This window comes from Seriola dumerili, unplaced genomic scaffold, assembly GCF_002260705.1.
Source record: "Seriola dumerili isolate Sdu_G_001 unplaced genomic scaffold, Sdu_1.0 BDQW01000011.1, whole genome shotgun sequence".
NCBI classification, from domain to species: Eukaryota; Metazoa; Chordata; class Actinopteri; order Carangiformes; family Carangidae; genus Seriola; species Seriola dumerili.
Window position 1 is genome coordinate 6,521,127 of NW_019174266.1, and position 12,920 is coordinate 6,534,046.

The 12,920-nt window shown below is 40.8% G+C and overlaps 1 protein-coding gene across 1 annotated transcript; it reads right to left on the reverse strand.

Moving 5' to 3' along the window:
• Positions 1-5,274: 5,274 nt before the first annotated feature.
• On the reverse strand, positions 5,275-8,295 carry LOC111223187 (aromatase). The gene is made up of 9 exons (XM_022747239.1): positions 8,100-8,295; positions 7,855-8,005; positions 7,602-7,756; positions 7,353-7,514; positions 7,085-7,199; positions 6,847-6,958; positions 6,572-6,734; positions 5,848-6,089; positions 5,275-5,535 (listed from the first exon to the last, which is right to left on the reverse strand). Exons 1-9 carry the CDS (start codon positions 8,293-8,295, stop codon positions 5,275-5,277), a joined length of 1,557 nt encoding a protein of 518 aa, XP_022602960.1.
• Between the last annotated feature and the right edge of the window lie 4,625 nt (positions 8,296-12,920).

Sequence of the window (12,920 nt, forward strand, 5' to 3'; positions counted from 1 at the left end):
AGGAAGGCAGTCTCTAATTGAAAAACAGTCACAAAATAGCTTCCAGATATTGAACATGACAGACAGGGTGGTGTATAAAAAAAACCATCTCAGGGTGGGTTTCTCTTTTAATTAACTTGAATTACTTTCTGTCTTCAGTGTGTGAGACAACATAAAGCTCAGATTCAGAAGTGAGGGGGCAGGTGGGAGTGCAGTTGGTGGTCCGACAACAGTTGCAGGCTATACTATCTCCCAGGTGTGGAGCTGACTGTTGCTCAGCGTGAACGCTGGGCACCAGATGGCATTGGCCTGCCTGCCCGCTGCCCAAGGCGCATTTATCTTTGACATTGTGTGTGTGTGTGTGTGTGTGTGTGTGTGTGTGTGTGTGTGTGCACTCATTCTTCAATATTGCATTGACAAAGAAGATACGCCAGAAATCACAAAAAGCTGAGCTACTTTGATCCCCACAGTAAAGCTGTACACTTCTTTGACCTGATGTGAAATGGAGTAAAGCATGAAAAACAAAACGTATCTGCCCTGAGACAGAGAGCCATAAAAGTAAATCTACACTATTTTGGTTTTCTGGGAAGAGTACTTCCACTTTTTTATAAAGTCAAAAGTTATGAGAAACCCAAACATAAAATTGAAACGGAATATTATTCTAGAGCCCAGTGCAGTACCTCTGGCCTTTGCATGTGAGCTCTTGCGTTTTGGCTGAGCCTCAGGTAATTTTGTTTCTGATACAATCACCATCATCATAAATGTGCCATCAGTAATAGTGGGGCTATTCACTTTGTAAGTTCTTTTTCTTGTATAACTACAAGCTACTGTCAAATCTACTGTGTCTCTGCTGGATAGGACAAACTAACCACACTACACTAACAGGAGATAATAAGGCCAGTGGAAAGTGGTGAACGAAGAATTCATATCACAGTGTAAAAATACATCACAAATGAAGGTCCTATATTTAGTTTTTTGAGTATAAGTGTGATTATTATCATTAAAATACTTAAATATCAAAAAACTGCTTGGCATGAAGAAAGGCAAAGAGTGTTATATTATAGGATTACTGTTACAGGTGAAGTAATTTTTAACTAGACTTTTATGTTGTTGCTGGTCGAGCTGAAGCAAATATAAATACATTATATGCTGGGATGTCGTTTAATCCATCAGTTATCAAGGGAAGGAGCCTGTCCCAGCTCACATAAGGCCGGAGGTGGGGTGCGCTCTTCACGGATCGCCAGTCTGTCTCTGCGCAGACACAACCATTCAAACTTATAGTCACACCTAGAGAGGCGCCAGTTTACCTGACCAGCATGTCTTCGGACTGAGAGAGGAAACCAGAGCTCTATTTAGTAGTTAAACTAGAACATATTAAATAAATTGATTGTATGTTTTGATCATCAAATATTTGTCCCCGTTTCCAACTAACTAATAACTAACTTGTTAAATAAATATAGTGGCGTTAACACATAATATTTCCCTCTGAAGTGTAGCGGTAGTAGAAGTGTTAAGGTGTGTAAAGTAGCAACAAGTAGGGTGGCATTGTATGGCTGTACTTTAAGTGCTGTTGGAACTTTTTTGTGGCAGGTTTTATTCGTAGACCTCGAGAGAAGAGACATAATTCTTTGTTTGCAAGTGTCTTTAAATTGTACTGAGGTACTTTACTTGAGTCAATCTACTTAGTTACTTTCCACCACTGATTATGACCCGTCTTAAGTGAGCGTTTGTAATAGACATGTTTGGAAATGTTTGAATTCCTTAACTTTCCAAGTTAAAGCCAAACTGGTGTTAAAAGACAAACGGATGGACTGAAAAGAAAGAGAAACAACCGCATCCATGTATAGATTAGCTGGTGTACCAAACTCTGCAGCCCCAACCTGCAAGGCTGGCTTATATTGAGTCGACAGAGACAGAGGCTGACAGAAGAAGAAGAAGCAGAAGAGCTTCCTGTAATGACGTGCACCACCACTCTCCTCTGATGTTCAATGAGAAACAAATGAGCTGACTTTGCTAAGCGGGCCGCATGAAAAGGCTATGAAGTTAAAGTTTGCCTTTGATCCAGTGCCTTTACTGGCCGAGAGCCTTCCAGTCTCGGCTTCTTCACACAGACCGGCCTGATCAGAGAGATTCACTCCTGTTTCAAGGGGAGTCTGGCTACATATTTGGTACTGCTGTCTTGTGATCATACGAGCACACAGCATCAGGGAGGCTGAGAAACATCCAAATAAGCAAATATCTCCCAGCAGCGTGGAAAACAGTGTCATTCCTAACTGTAGGAGGTACAGTCCTTGTTGACAGTGTACCGACAATGTAGAGAGATGAGTACATTGCCAGTTTATCCTTTCTGGTAGATGTTTCCATAGCAACCAAGGCTCTCTTTTAATGAAGCAATAATACAGCAGGGGACTGAAACAGAGAGACAATATGGCCACTGGCATTTCCGAATTTTAGCACCACATTGTGTGTGTGTGTGTGTGTGTGTGTGTGTGTGTGTGTGTGTGTGTGTGTGTGTGTGTGTGTGTGTGTGTGTGTGTGTGTGTGTGAGTGAGTGAGTGAGTGGACCGGTGAGCAGCATGTAATCAATCAGATTGTCAATCATAGTGCGAGGCAGGACGGTCTAAACTTTTTGCTGCGAGGCTCTTACGTCGGAGTTATTTTAAAAGCTGTCTGGCTTCCTGCCTCTATAAATCTGTCATGCGGCAATAGAAATAAATGGAATGAGACGGAAAATATACATCATGTGACTAACAAAAACCACATATGAAGAACCATGGACTTCCTTAAGAGAAAGAACAGACTGAATATTTCAAAGACGTGCATCAGATTCTGAAAGGCGAGCTGTTGCGATTCAATACCTTCAAATGTTGCTTGCTGGTCCAAGTAAAATGAAGTTCTGTGTTACAGATTTTCTTTTTTTTGCTTTGCCGTACCCTACCTTAAAACGCAAAGTGTTTCAAAGTGTGAAAACTGTTGACTTTAGACGACACTGGAATGATGCAACTGCAATCATAGTGACAGACACAGGCAATCTTTGTCCCAAAGGCAGGCAAAGCTTACACAGCTTGAAACCAAAAGTATTATTCAATTCCCCATTAAAAATATTTCCTAATCTGACACAGTCGTACACACAGACACAGACACACACACACACACTAGTCCCCACTAGTAGACTTGAAGTGAAAGTTACCACAGATCTGTTTTGCAGATGCCTGATATCCCACAAGTTTGGAGCCAGAGGACTCACATTAGCTCAGTATGTAGGCGACTGTATACTGTAGCTCCCCACACTTCCTCCACTATAGTAACAGCTGGAGCTGCCACCATTATTTTTTGATGCTTGAATTCTGACAGCCAAAACTTTTACTACTTCTTTTTATTTATTTTTTTTTTACTTTGCTTTAAGGACACACAGAAAACTTCTCAGTGTCAGTAAGTATAGGGATGGCAGTGTCTGTCTGTTGATTGGTCAGTCCACTGCTTTGGTCCAGAAAGAAATATCTCATAACATCTCCACCTAACGGATAGATAGGTGGATATTGATGGTAATTGAAAACGACAGTATGAGGCCTTTATTTAAGGAGGTGCTAATTAAAACATGTTTTTGCCCTGAAGCTACTGTACACTACTATGTGCTATAATACATACGGTTATAGATTAATACATGTTTTTTTTTTTATTATTATTACAGTAATTTACAACTTCAATCGCCAGAAAAAAAGATGAAAAAGTTTCTTGGTTGTAGAAAAACAAGCGGACAGGAGCAGATAGGAACTCGGCAGCAACCGATTTACTGCAAATTCAGCTGGATATTTCCCCCGTATTCCTCTATCTACATCCATTTTTAATGACTTAATTCTCTCTTAACTCATTAGTGGCACGAAGCTTTACGGAGATGATGGAGATTATTATGAAGAAGAATGTTTTCCTGGTAGATTTTCAAGATACATCTAACAAAGTGCAGTCAGAGCTACTGCAGTGAGATGATTTCCATCTGGATGGAGGACAGGAATGAGACTGAGGTTAATGAGATGTAGTGATTCATTTGCTATATCCCAGGAAACCTGCAAGGAACAGCTTGTAGTACACACACAAACAAGAGAACACCTACCACACACACACACACACACACACACACACACACACACACACACACACACACAGTGCTATTTACGTGCACATATATACAGATGATATTTGGAAAATAACATTTTATGGAGAAAAAAAAAAACACATCACCAACCTTCAGTCTCAATATGAACTCGAATACAGCACAAACACACACAAACACATGCACTCACACATACACTGGACAAACTTGTTGCTGAGGTAGTGAAATGTTGTTTTGCAGATATTGATTTGTGTGTGTGTGTGTGTGTGTGTGTGTGAACACTGACACTTTTATTTTAGACAAGAGCTGATGGGTGACATCTCTGGAGGAACTTTATCATACGCCTGAAAACCTTATTCACGTGTATATTTTCTCTACGTTTCTACTTCACCAGCCCCCACGTCGGTTTCTTTTATCTTATTAAACAAACATGTTTGCAAGTGGCGCTTCCCATGGTCTTTCAGTGTAATCCCTGGTGTTTAGAAAGTGGAAGCAAAACAAATTGAAGCATCTGTGTGTGAAATGTTCTGCCATGTTTGCCCAGAGGCAGCACATTTGGATGTAATGAACAGATTGGTTGCTTTATTTAGGCTGTGCTGGAGATAAAGAGCAAGTCATTATGTGATGTGCTGCAGTGCCCTCTCCTGACCAGTATGTGCAAATAAAAAAGCATCCCCATCTTATAAACATGCGTCATTCCTCCTCTTTTATCTGAGGCTTTTCAGAGTTGGGGTTTGCGTTTAATACAAAAGATTTTAGAGATGCTATCTTCACAAAATTCATAAATTTCATTCATATTGCACCTTTTAAACACAAAATTCTGCTAAAAAATAAAATATCAATTTATTTAAAAAGAGAAGTAAAATAAGAGTTAAATTAAGGAAGTGTGTCGATCATTTTAAAGAACGACCAAGAGTCATTGTCTTCTTCTGAAAACCAAATATCTACATATTTATATAATGATAACATATATAGAAGAAATGAGAAAACACCCAAAAAGAAGACAACAACACACAATATCGGTGCAACAATTTACATTTACTTGTGTGTGTGTATAAACTTTCCACACAGTGCCTATTAATTCCAGGAGAAACACAATTTTAATACATACAATCCAAAATATAACACTTAAACTCTGTACAGTCATGAGACAATGTAAATGAAGCAATGGAGCTCATATATATTTATCTTTGTGTTTGCCAGCTACTTCTCCGCCTGGGTAAGAACCTCATGCCGAGATGTTCGGCCTCCTGCTGCTGCTCTACAGGCTGTAGGGAGAGGTTGTTGGTCTGTCGGACGCAGTCGAGGGTCAAGCCCTCATGGGGACAAACAGAGTACTGAGAGAGCAGCGTCACCAGGATGGATTTCATCATCACCATGGCGATGTGCTTGCCAACGCAGGATCGAGGGCCTCTACCAAACGGCTGGAAGTAACGGCGAGGAGCCTGGAGGAGGACGAAGGGGCGGGGCAGAGGACGGATGAGAGAGGTAGGAGGAGGTACTATTTTTCTGTCACATACTGTAAAATACTTTTAATTAACTGTATATTGTTTATTAGAAGTCCGCAGCCTCAAACTAGTGAGAGGAGCAAGGACGACAACAGAAATCTCTCATGTCAAATATGAAAAAAATTGTGTTCATGCAGGCGCCCATTGGTCATAGTGAGACTGAATGTCTTTAAGAGTTGATTTATTCACTTTGTTATTTAATCATATAATTTTATACTTTACATGAAAAAAAACAAAACGCCTACTTACGTTTTTTTCAAAGTTTTCCAGACTGAATTCATTTGGTTTGCGGAAAAACTCTGTCCGGTGCATGCGACCGGTGTTGAGAATGATATTTGTGCCCTTTGGGACCCTGTAGCCCCCTATGATGTCATCAGACAGGGCTCGACGCATGGTGATGTCCACCACAGGGTGGAAGCGCAAACATTCATTGATGAAGCTCTCCAGCACCTGCAACTTCTGAAGGTCCCCGTTCTGAAGCCGTCTCTCACCTGTAGGTAGCAAGACCAGGGCAATGACATATCACTACTGCCATACTCCCAGGTGCCAGTTTATTAGGTACACCTAGCTAAAAGTAAGTGCAGTGCAGTCTAATACAACAGTCCTGCAAAAAATCCTCAGTTTTTGTTGAAACTGTTTCAGCTGTGCTTGTAACACAACGCAAGTCAACAACACTACAAACAAAAGCAGTTTAACCCTTTGCAGGATTGTCATTATTAGTACTGTTGTACCTAATAAACTGGCAGCAGTCTGACAAACTTATTTAATTCACATGCACATTATTTTGTTTGACATAAACTGTATCTCATTTCAATATTACACTCTGCATTTATTAAAATGCACCTTTGATGTGTAGCAGATCAGGTGGTGAAAGCATGAGCTTTTTAAATCTAGCATCGGTAGGCAGCACTTCATCCATACTACATGTTGTCAGTGCCAGTGTCTTTCAGTCTTGATTCTCCCAGCTCCTTACCTACAACAGTGTCGATCTCTTGTAGCAGCTGCAGCTCCACATCTGGATTCTGTTTGAGGAGCAGCAGCATGAAGAAGAGAGTGATAGACATGGTGTCTGGTGCCGCGATCACCATCTCCAACACACACTGCAACACGTTCTCAGCAGACAGCTCGCCGTGGTTCTGAAAACACACACACGTGAATAAGCTGACTGTCTTCACATGGATGATATTTCACCATAAGAGGAATTTTCACATATGAGCAGGAGGAAGCAATTCAGATTCTCAGACTGACCTGTGCAAATATGAGCTCTGTGGTGAAGTTGATGTTGTCCAGTTTATCTGCCTGCTCCACATCCCTCCTCTTCTGCTCCACAAGGCTCTCTATGGCATCTCGCAGCTCCTGGCTGTGAGACAACAGATATATGACACTTGATTTGACTGTTAAAAGAACTCAGCCGCAAAAAGAAAAGATCCTAACAGTAGGCTCACGCATGAAGAAACTTGATAACGTGGATAATAAAGTGACTCACGCTGCAGTCTTGTGCCGCTGGTGAATCCAGTCCAACTTGAAGTAGATGTCCGGTTTGATCAGCACACTCTGCCACGTGTCAAAATACTTGTGAATCTTCACCAGCAGCTCTTTCTCTGCACACAGGGTAAACAAATGTGTCAGGAACACAACACAACGGTAACATAAATTCACTGTATCTGAACTGCCCAGAAGCTGATGAATTCAAACTCATGTGCGTTTGCTCCAGACGAACAGATTTCTCAACAAATGAAGGCATGCCTACTCACCATCCACAGGTACCCCCAGGAAGAGTCTGTTGGAGATGTCGACCACGGTGCAGCGCAGCAAGCCGAGGACGTCCACGTGACTCAGACTGTGGAGGTCGTCCAGGTGAGTCTGTGCGGAGGAGACGCAAACCTCCACTGTCTGCAAACCTGGACCTGTCAGAGCTGAGATTAGAGATTAGTCAAATATTTCATATCTGAATAACTGGATCAATGAGTATGTATGCAGGGCTGAATGTGTGAAAATGTTACCTTTGGTGAAATAGGTGCGCATCTTTTTCCACAAAGTGACATTGTTGTTAAATATGAGGCCTCTCTCATTCATACCAACACAGCTGAGTCCCTGCTTGCTCCCAAAACGTGAACTATAAAGTCCATTCTTCAGTACATGGTACACTGCTGATGGCCTTATGGTGCAATAAATAAAGAAATATATAAATACAGATGATAGATTCACACTTGGATTGAGTGTTTTGGTAACTTTAAGGATTAACAGAAAACCAACCTGCTGATTATTAGGGTCTCCTCTCCATTGATCCAGACTCTGACGATGTCTCCGTACTTATTGTTGTAGTAGTTGCTGGCTGTGCCTATACCAGTCCAGATGAATCTCATGTATGACAGAAGTGGCCCCACACCCAGACAGAAAGAAGGACCTGTTGCGGTAAATGACAAATAAGTAGATTTCAGCACAAATAGAGAAACTGCAAAAGTGTCAATGCTGATGAACGACCCGATGTATGAACCTACCTGGAATAGTTTTCTTGTCTGTGTGACTCCAGGCGACCAGCAGCAGACAGACAAGCAGTATTAGGGTTCTGGTTGCCACAGAGACGCCCGGTGATTGCACGATGGTGGCATTCGGAGACATGGAGACCAAGTCTGCCAGTATGTCATCCAAACCCACAGGAGTCATCGCCAGTTCACAAGCAGGGATCAGAGCCATGGGGCATAGGGAGGCAGATTTAAAACAACCTGCACACAACCAGGCGGACCGATAAAAGCTGCCTCAGAGATCGGGGCTTTCCCTTTTATAAGCAACTTAGAGCTGGTTCTCAGCCAGGTCAGGGTGATGCAAAAGCCACAACAGGAGGAAAACAATACACTTGTAACCTTGTGGGGTTGGATTTGTGTCGGTGTCCTTGAGTGGAGAGGATTTAGTCAAGTGGGTACATGTTGTATTGCAATGTTGGAAGGAGTTTCTTATCGGGTGTATTTGACATTTTGATGATGAGAAGCAGCCATTGCTCCTTCTTTGATCATCAAAAGATTGGTTAAAAATCTTTCGAAACAGCACTTGGGCTGTGACAATAACATAAAAGGGGGTATTATTTTCATTGATACAGCTTTATCTGTCTAGCAAAAGAACATTTTCAGTTTTTCCAATAAACATTTGAACATCTGTACTTCAGGTTTCTGTCATTTTTCTTTTTTTTTTTCCAAAGAAAGATGAAGGAAAGCTGGAATTAAATGCTACATTTAAAATGTTCACTAGTGTTTTTTTTGTATTTTATTTATTTTACAATACTGTAACTCTCATTATCTCATCAAAAGTTCACTTTGCTTTTGAATGATTATTTGAAGGAATAATTTAGAATTGACAGTATCTCTGATCACTCCCAGATTCCTCCATTCGACCGTCGGTAGATGGAGAAGCAGAGCTGTGATCCATCACACTAGATCTTTGGATTTACTCCAGCATATCATTATGTAGTTATGAAAACAAAGTCATATTCACTGACTGTTATGAGCTGATCTGAACACATGTTCTGTAGCAGCTCTTGTGTCTCTCGAGGCTGTAGCTTCCCTTGAAGCCGGGAGGTCCTGTCCTCTGAATATTTTGGGGGAATCAGGAGACCTGAAATGCAGCTGATACTCAGTATCTTAAAGTTTAACAGGGGTTTTTAAAGCAGATACCATATATATATATTTTTTTCTTAGAACCAAGATCATTAATTTGACTATTTTCAGAAATCAAAATAAAAAATACATAAATATCTACTGTTCACTAAGGCAGCAAGTTTCCTCACCAGAACTGAAAATGGAGTGAAGTGGAGGAAGTTCTTAGAAAACAGCTTTCAGACCATCATGTTGTGAAGTTGTTTAAGTAAAGTAAAATGAACAGAGGAATTGAAATGAATGTGAAATTTTACAGATTTTTTTCCAGGTTCCTGCCCTCAGTACAGCGCGTTCCAAATTATTATGCAAATGTTATTTTTCTCAGATTTTCCTAAATAGTCGATGCAAATGACACAGTATAATTTTCAAGTCATCAACCATTAGAGTATAATTAAAATTTTATCGAACAAACCTCCCAATAATAACAGTATTTTTTTCAAAAATAAAAGTCAAAATGCACTGTTCCAAATTATTATGCACAACAAACAAAACATTTTATAGGTTGTAAAAAACCAAAAATGGTAACTTGTTGAATTTGCAGCATTAGGAGGTCATATTTACTGAAATCAAAAGCTATTTAAATCAAAAACATCTTAACAGGCCAAGTTACATGTTAACATAGGACCCCTTCTTTGATATCACCTTCACAATTCTTGCATCCATTGAACTTGTGAGTTTTTGGAGAGTTTCTGCTTGAATTTCTCAGGATGTCAGAATAGCCTCCCAGAGCTGCTGTTTTGATGTGAACAGCCTCCCACCCTCATAGATCTTTTGCTTGAGGATGCTCCAAAGGTTCTCAATAGGGTTGAGGTCAAGGGAAGATGGGGGCCACACCATGAGTTTCTCTCCTTTTATGCCCATAGCAGCCAATGACAGAGGTATTCTTTGCAGCATGAGATGGTGCATTGTCATGCATGAAGATGATTTTGCTACGGAAGGCACGGTTCTTCTTTTTGTACCACAAAAGAAAGTGGTCCGTCAGAAACTCTACATACTTTGCCGAGGTCATTTCCACACCTTCAGGGACCCTAAAGGGGCCTACCAGCTCTCTCCCAATGATTCCGGCCCAAAACATGACTCCGCCACCTCCTTGCTGACGTCGCAGCCTTGTTGGGACATGGTGGCCATCCACCAACCATCCACTACTCCATCCATCTGGACCATCCAGGGTTGCACAGTACTCATCAGTAAACAAGACCGTTTGTTTGAAAATTAGTCTTCCTGTATTTCTGAGCCCACTGCAACCGTTTCTGCTTGTGAGCATTGTTTAAGGGTGGCCGAATAGCAGGTTTATGCACAACTGCAAATCTCTGGAGGATCCTACACCTTGAGGTTCGCGGGACTGCAGAGGCACAAGCGGCTTCAAATACCTGTTTGCTGCTTTGTAATGGCATTGTAGCAGCTGCTCTCCTAATCCGATGAATTTGTCTGGCTTTCTGTCTTCCTCATTATGCCTTTATCTGCACGAACCCGTCTGTGCTCTGAATCAGCCACAAATCTCTTTACAGTACGACGATCACGCTTAAGTTTTCGTTATATAGCTAATGTTTTCATACCTTGTCCAAGGTATTGCACTATTTGATGCTTTTCAGCAGCAGCAGAGATCCTTTTTCTTTCCCATATTGCTTGAAACCTGTGGCCTGCTTAATAATGTGGAACGTCCTTCTTAAGTAGTTTTCCTTTGATTGGGCTCACCTGGCAAACAAATTATCACAGGTGTCTGAGATTGATTTCAATGATCCAAAGAGCCCTGAGACACAATACTAACATACTGTATCTAATGTATAACCTGTTATATATTAATCTTTTTTATTTATATTTTTGTCTTTTTTTCTTTTATCTCATTTTAGTTTCTTTAAAAAAAATTCTTTTTAATTTCATCTATTTTGTGTTATAACAGATTTTTTTTTCAGGCAGCCCTTAATTGGATATTGCTTTCTATGAACTATCTTACTTTCAAGTCCAAATCCGCTTTTATTTTGTTTTATTTTATTTTTCAGTTTGTCACAAAACCCCATGCTGTCTGGCTTTGTCTCTGCCTTTGTTCCATTCTCTGTATAAAGGACTCTGTGAATTCACTCACCACCCACACACGAGCCCAAGAATGTGAAACATTCAAGTGGCCGACTGTGTGCTGAGGCCCTGACTCGATAACGATGCCCTGTGTGATGGCTTAGATTGTTCTGCATGATTAAGCAGAGAGACACCACCACCCCCCGTTTTTCGCCCAAAAACAGAAGTTAATGTAACCTCGTCTCTGAGCTCTGTGCTGTGGTCAACCACATCTTTGTCTCCATCACATATGTAGGGAGTTGTTCAGAAGTGAACAAACAAGACTAACAGAGAGCTGCAGACAAGTAATGTCAGAGCATGTATGACGTCTGAACACAACTGATTAACTCCTCAGTTACCGTTCACTTTCACATCATTACCCTGGTAATATCTTTGCTTTTGCTTATAGAACAGAAGAAAGTTCCACGTGTATTTTAACAATGTATGTTTTTTAGATATTCTTTAGTTATACAGAAAGAGTTAACACACGATCGAGACATAGGGGAATGGCGTGCAGTAGAAGAGAATGGATATGCTCTCGTGTGACCTGCCAGAACAACCTTGAGAAATTGAGTTGCCAAAAAAATGATATAACTCACTCCCCAACCACCTTTCTCATACAACACTGGGAGTTAAATTCCATAGAGTGTAGCGTTACCATTTGTTCCATTTACTCTTACATAGTAAACTTTACTTACATAACATACTTAACATGGAAGACCTGAGACTTTCCTCAATAATATCTGTTTCACATTGACTTTAATTCAAATCTCATTTCATATGTTCAGTAAAGGCAATAAATACAATTTGTTCACTTTCACAATAATTTTATGTATTGGCTTTCTTTTATTTTCTTAAGTGTGGTATTTTAATGATTTAATCTATTCCATCTCTTAATCTATTAGTAAGAGTTTAAACTTGTGAAACGTTATAGATAACAGTGTAAAGAATAAACAGACTCACAGTTGCTTTCACTTAAACAGGATAAAGACACATCAGGTCATCTGGCTGTCTTTGACCTGGAACAGCGAGATGGACTTGGACCTGTGAGCCCTGCGGTCAGAGGAGAGATAAGGCCGCTCTCCAAGCAGCTGCACCCTGGGAAGGAGGAAACAGAACAAGAAAAGGTCAACAAGAGAGCAGAGGTGCTGAAGATTTTGCAGGCATGTTGACATTTTTACACCACATGGTTCATTTTAAGGGATCATCACCTTATGTGAATCATAAAGCAGCTTTGTAAACATTAAAGCGTCCAAATATGAAATCTGCTTTAAGGTCATCGTAGTGTGGAATGTGGAATCGGAGGTTGCTCCTCTCTGCTTTTAGTTCTCAGTCTAAACTGGCAGCGCTGTGAACACAGTGAATGAGAGACAACAAAGGAATGACCTCAATGCTCTGTATGTACGTACACATCTACACATCTGCTGGAGCAACTGTCCAACTGTCTGTCAGCAGTCAGTGACCTACACCCTCAGGCGGGAGCCCGCACACTCCAGCCCTGATTAACAGAGCGCAGAACCTGAATTCAACAGTAATGTTGTACCTCTTCCTGTGTGTGTGTGTGTGTGTGTGTGTGTGTGTGTGTGTGTGTGTGTGTGTGTGTGTGTGTGTGTGTGTGTG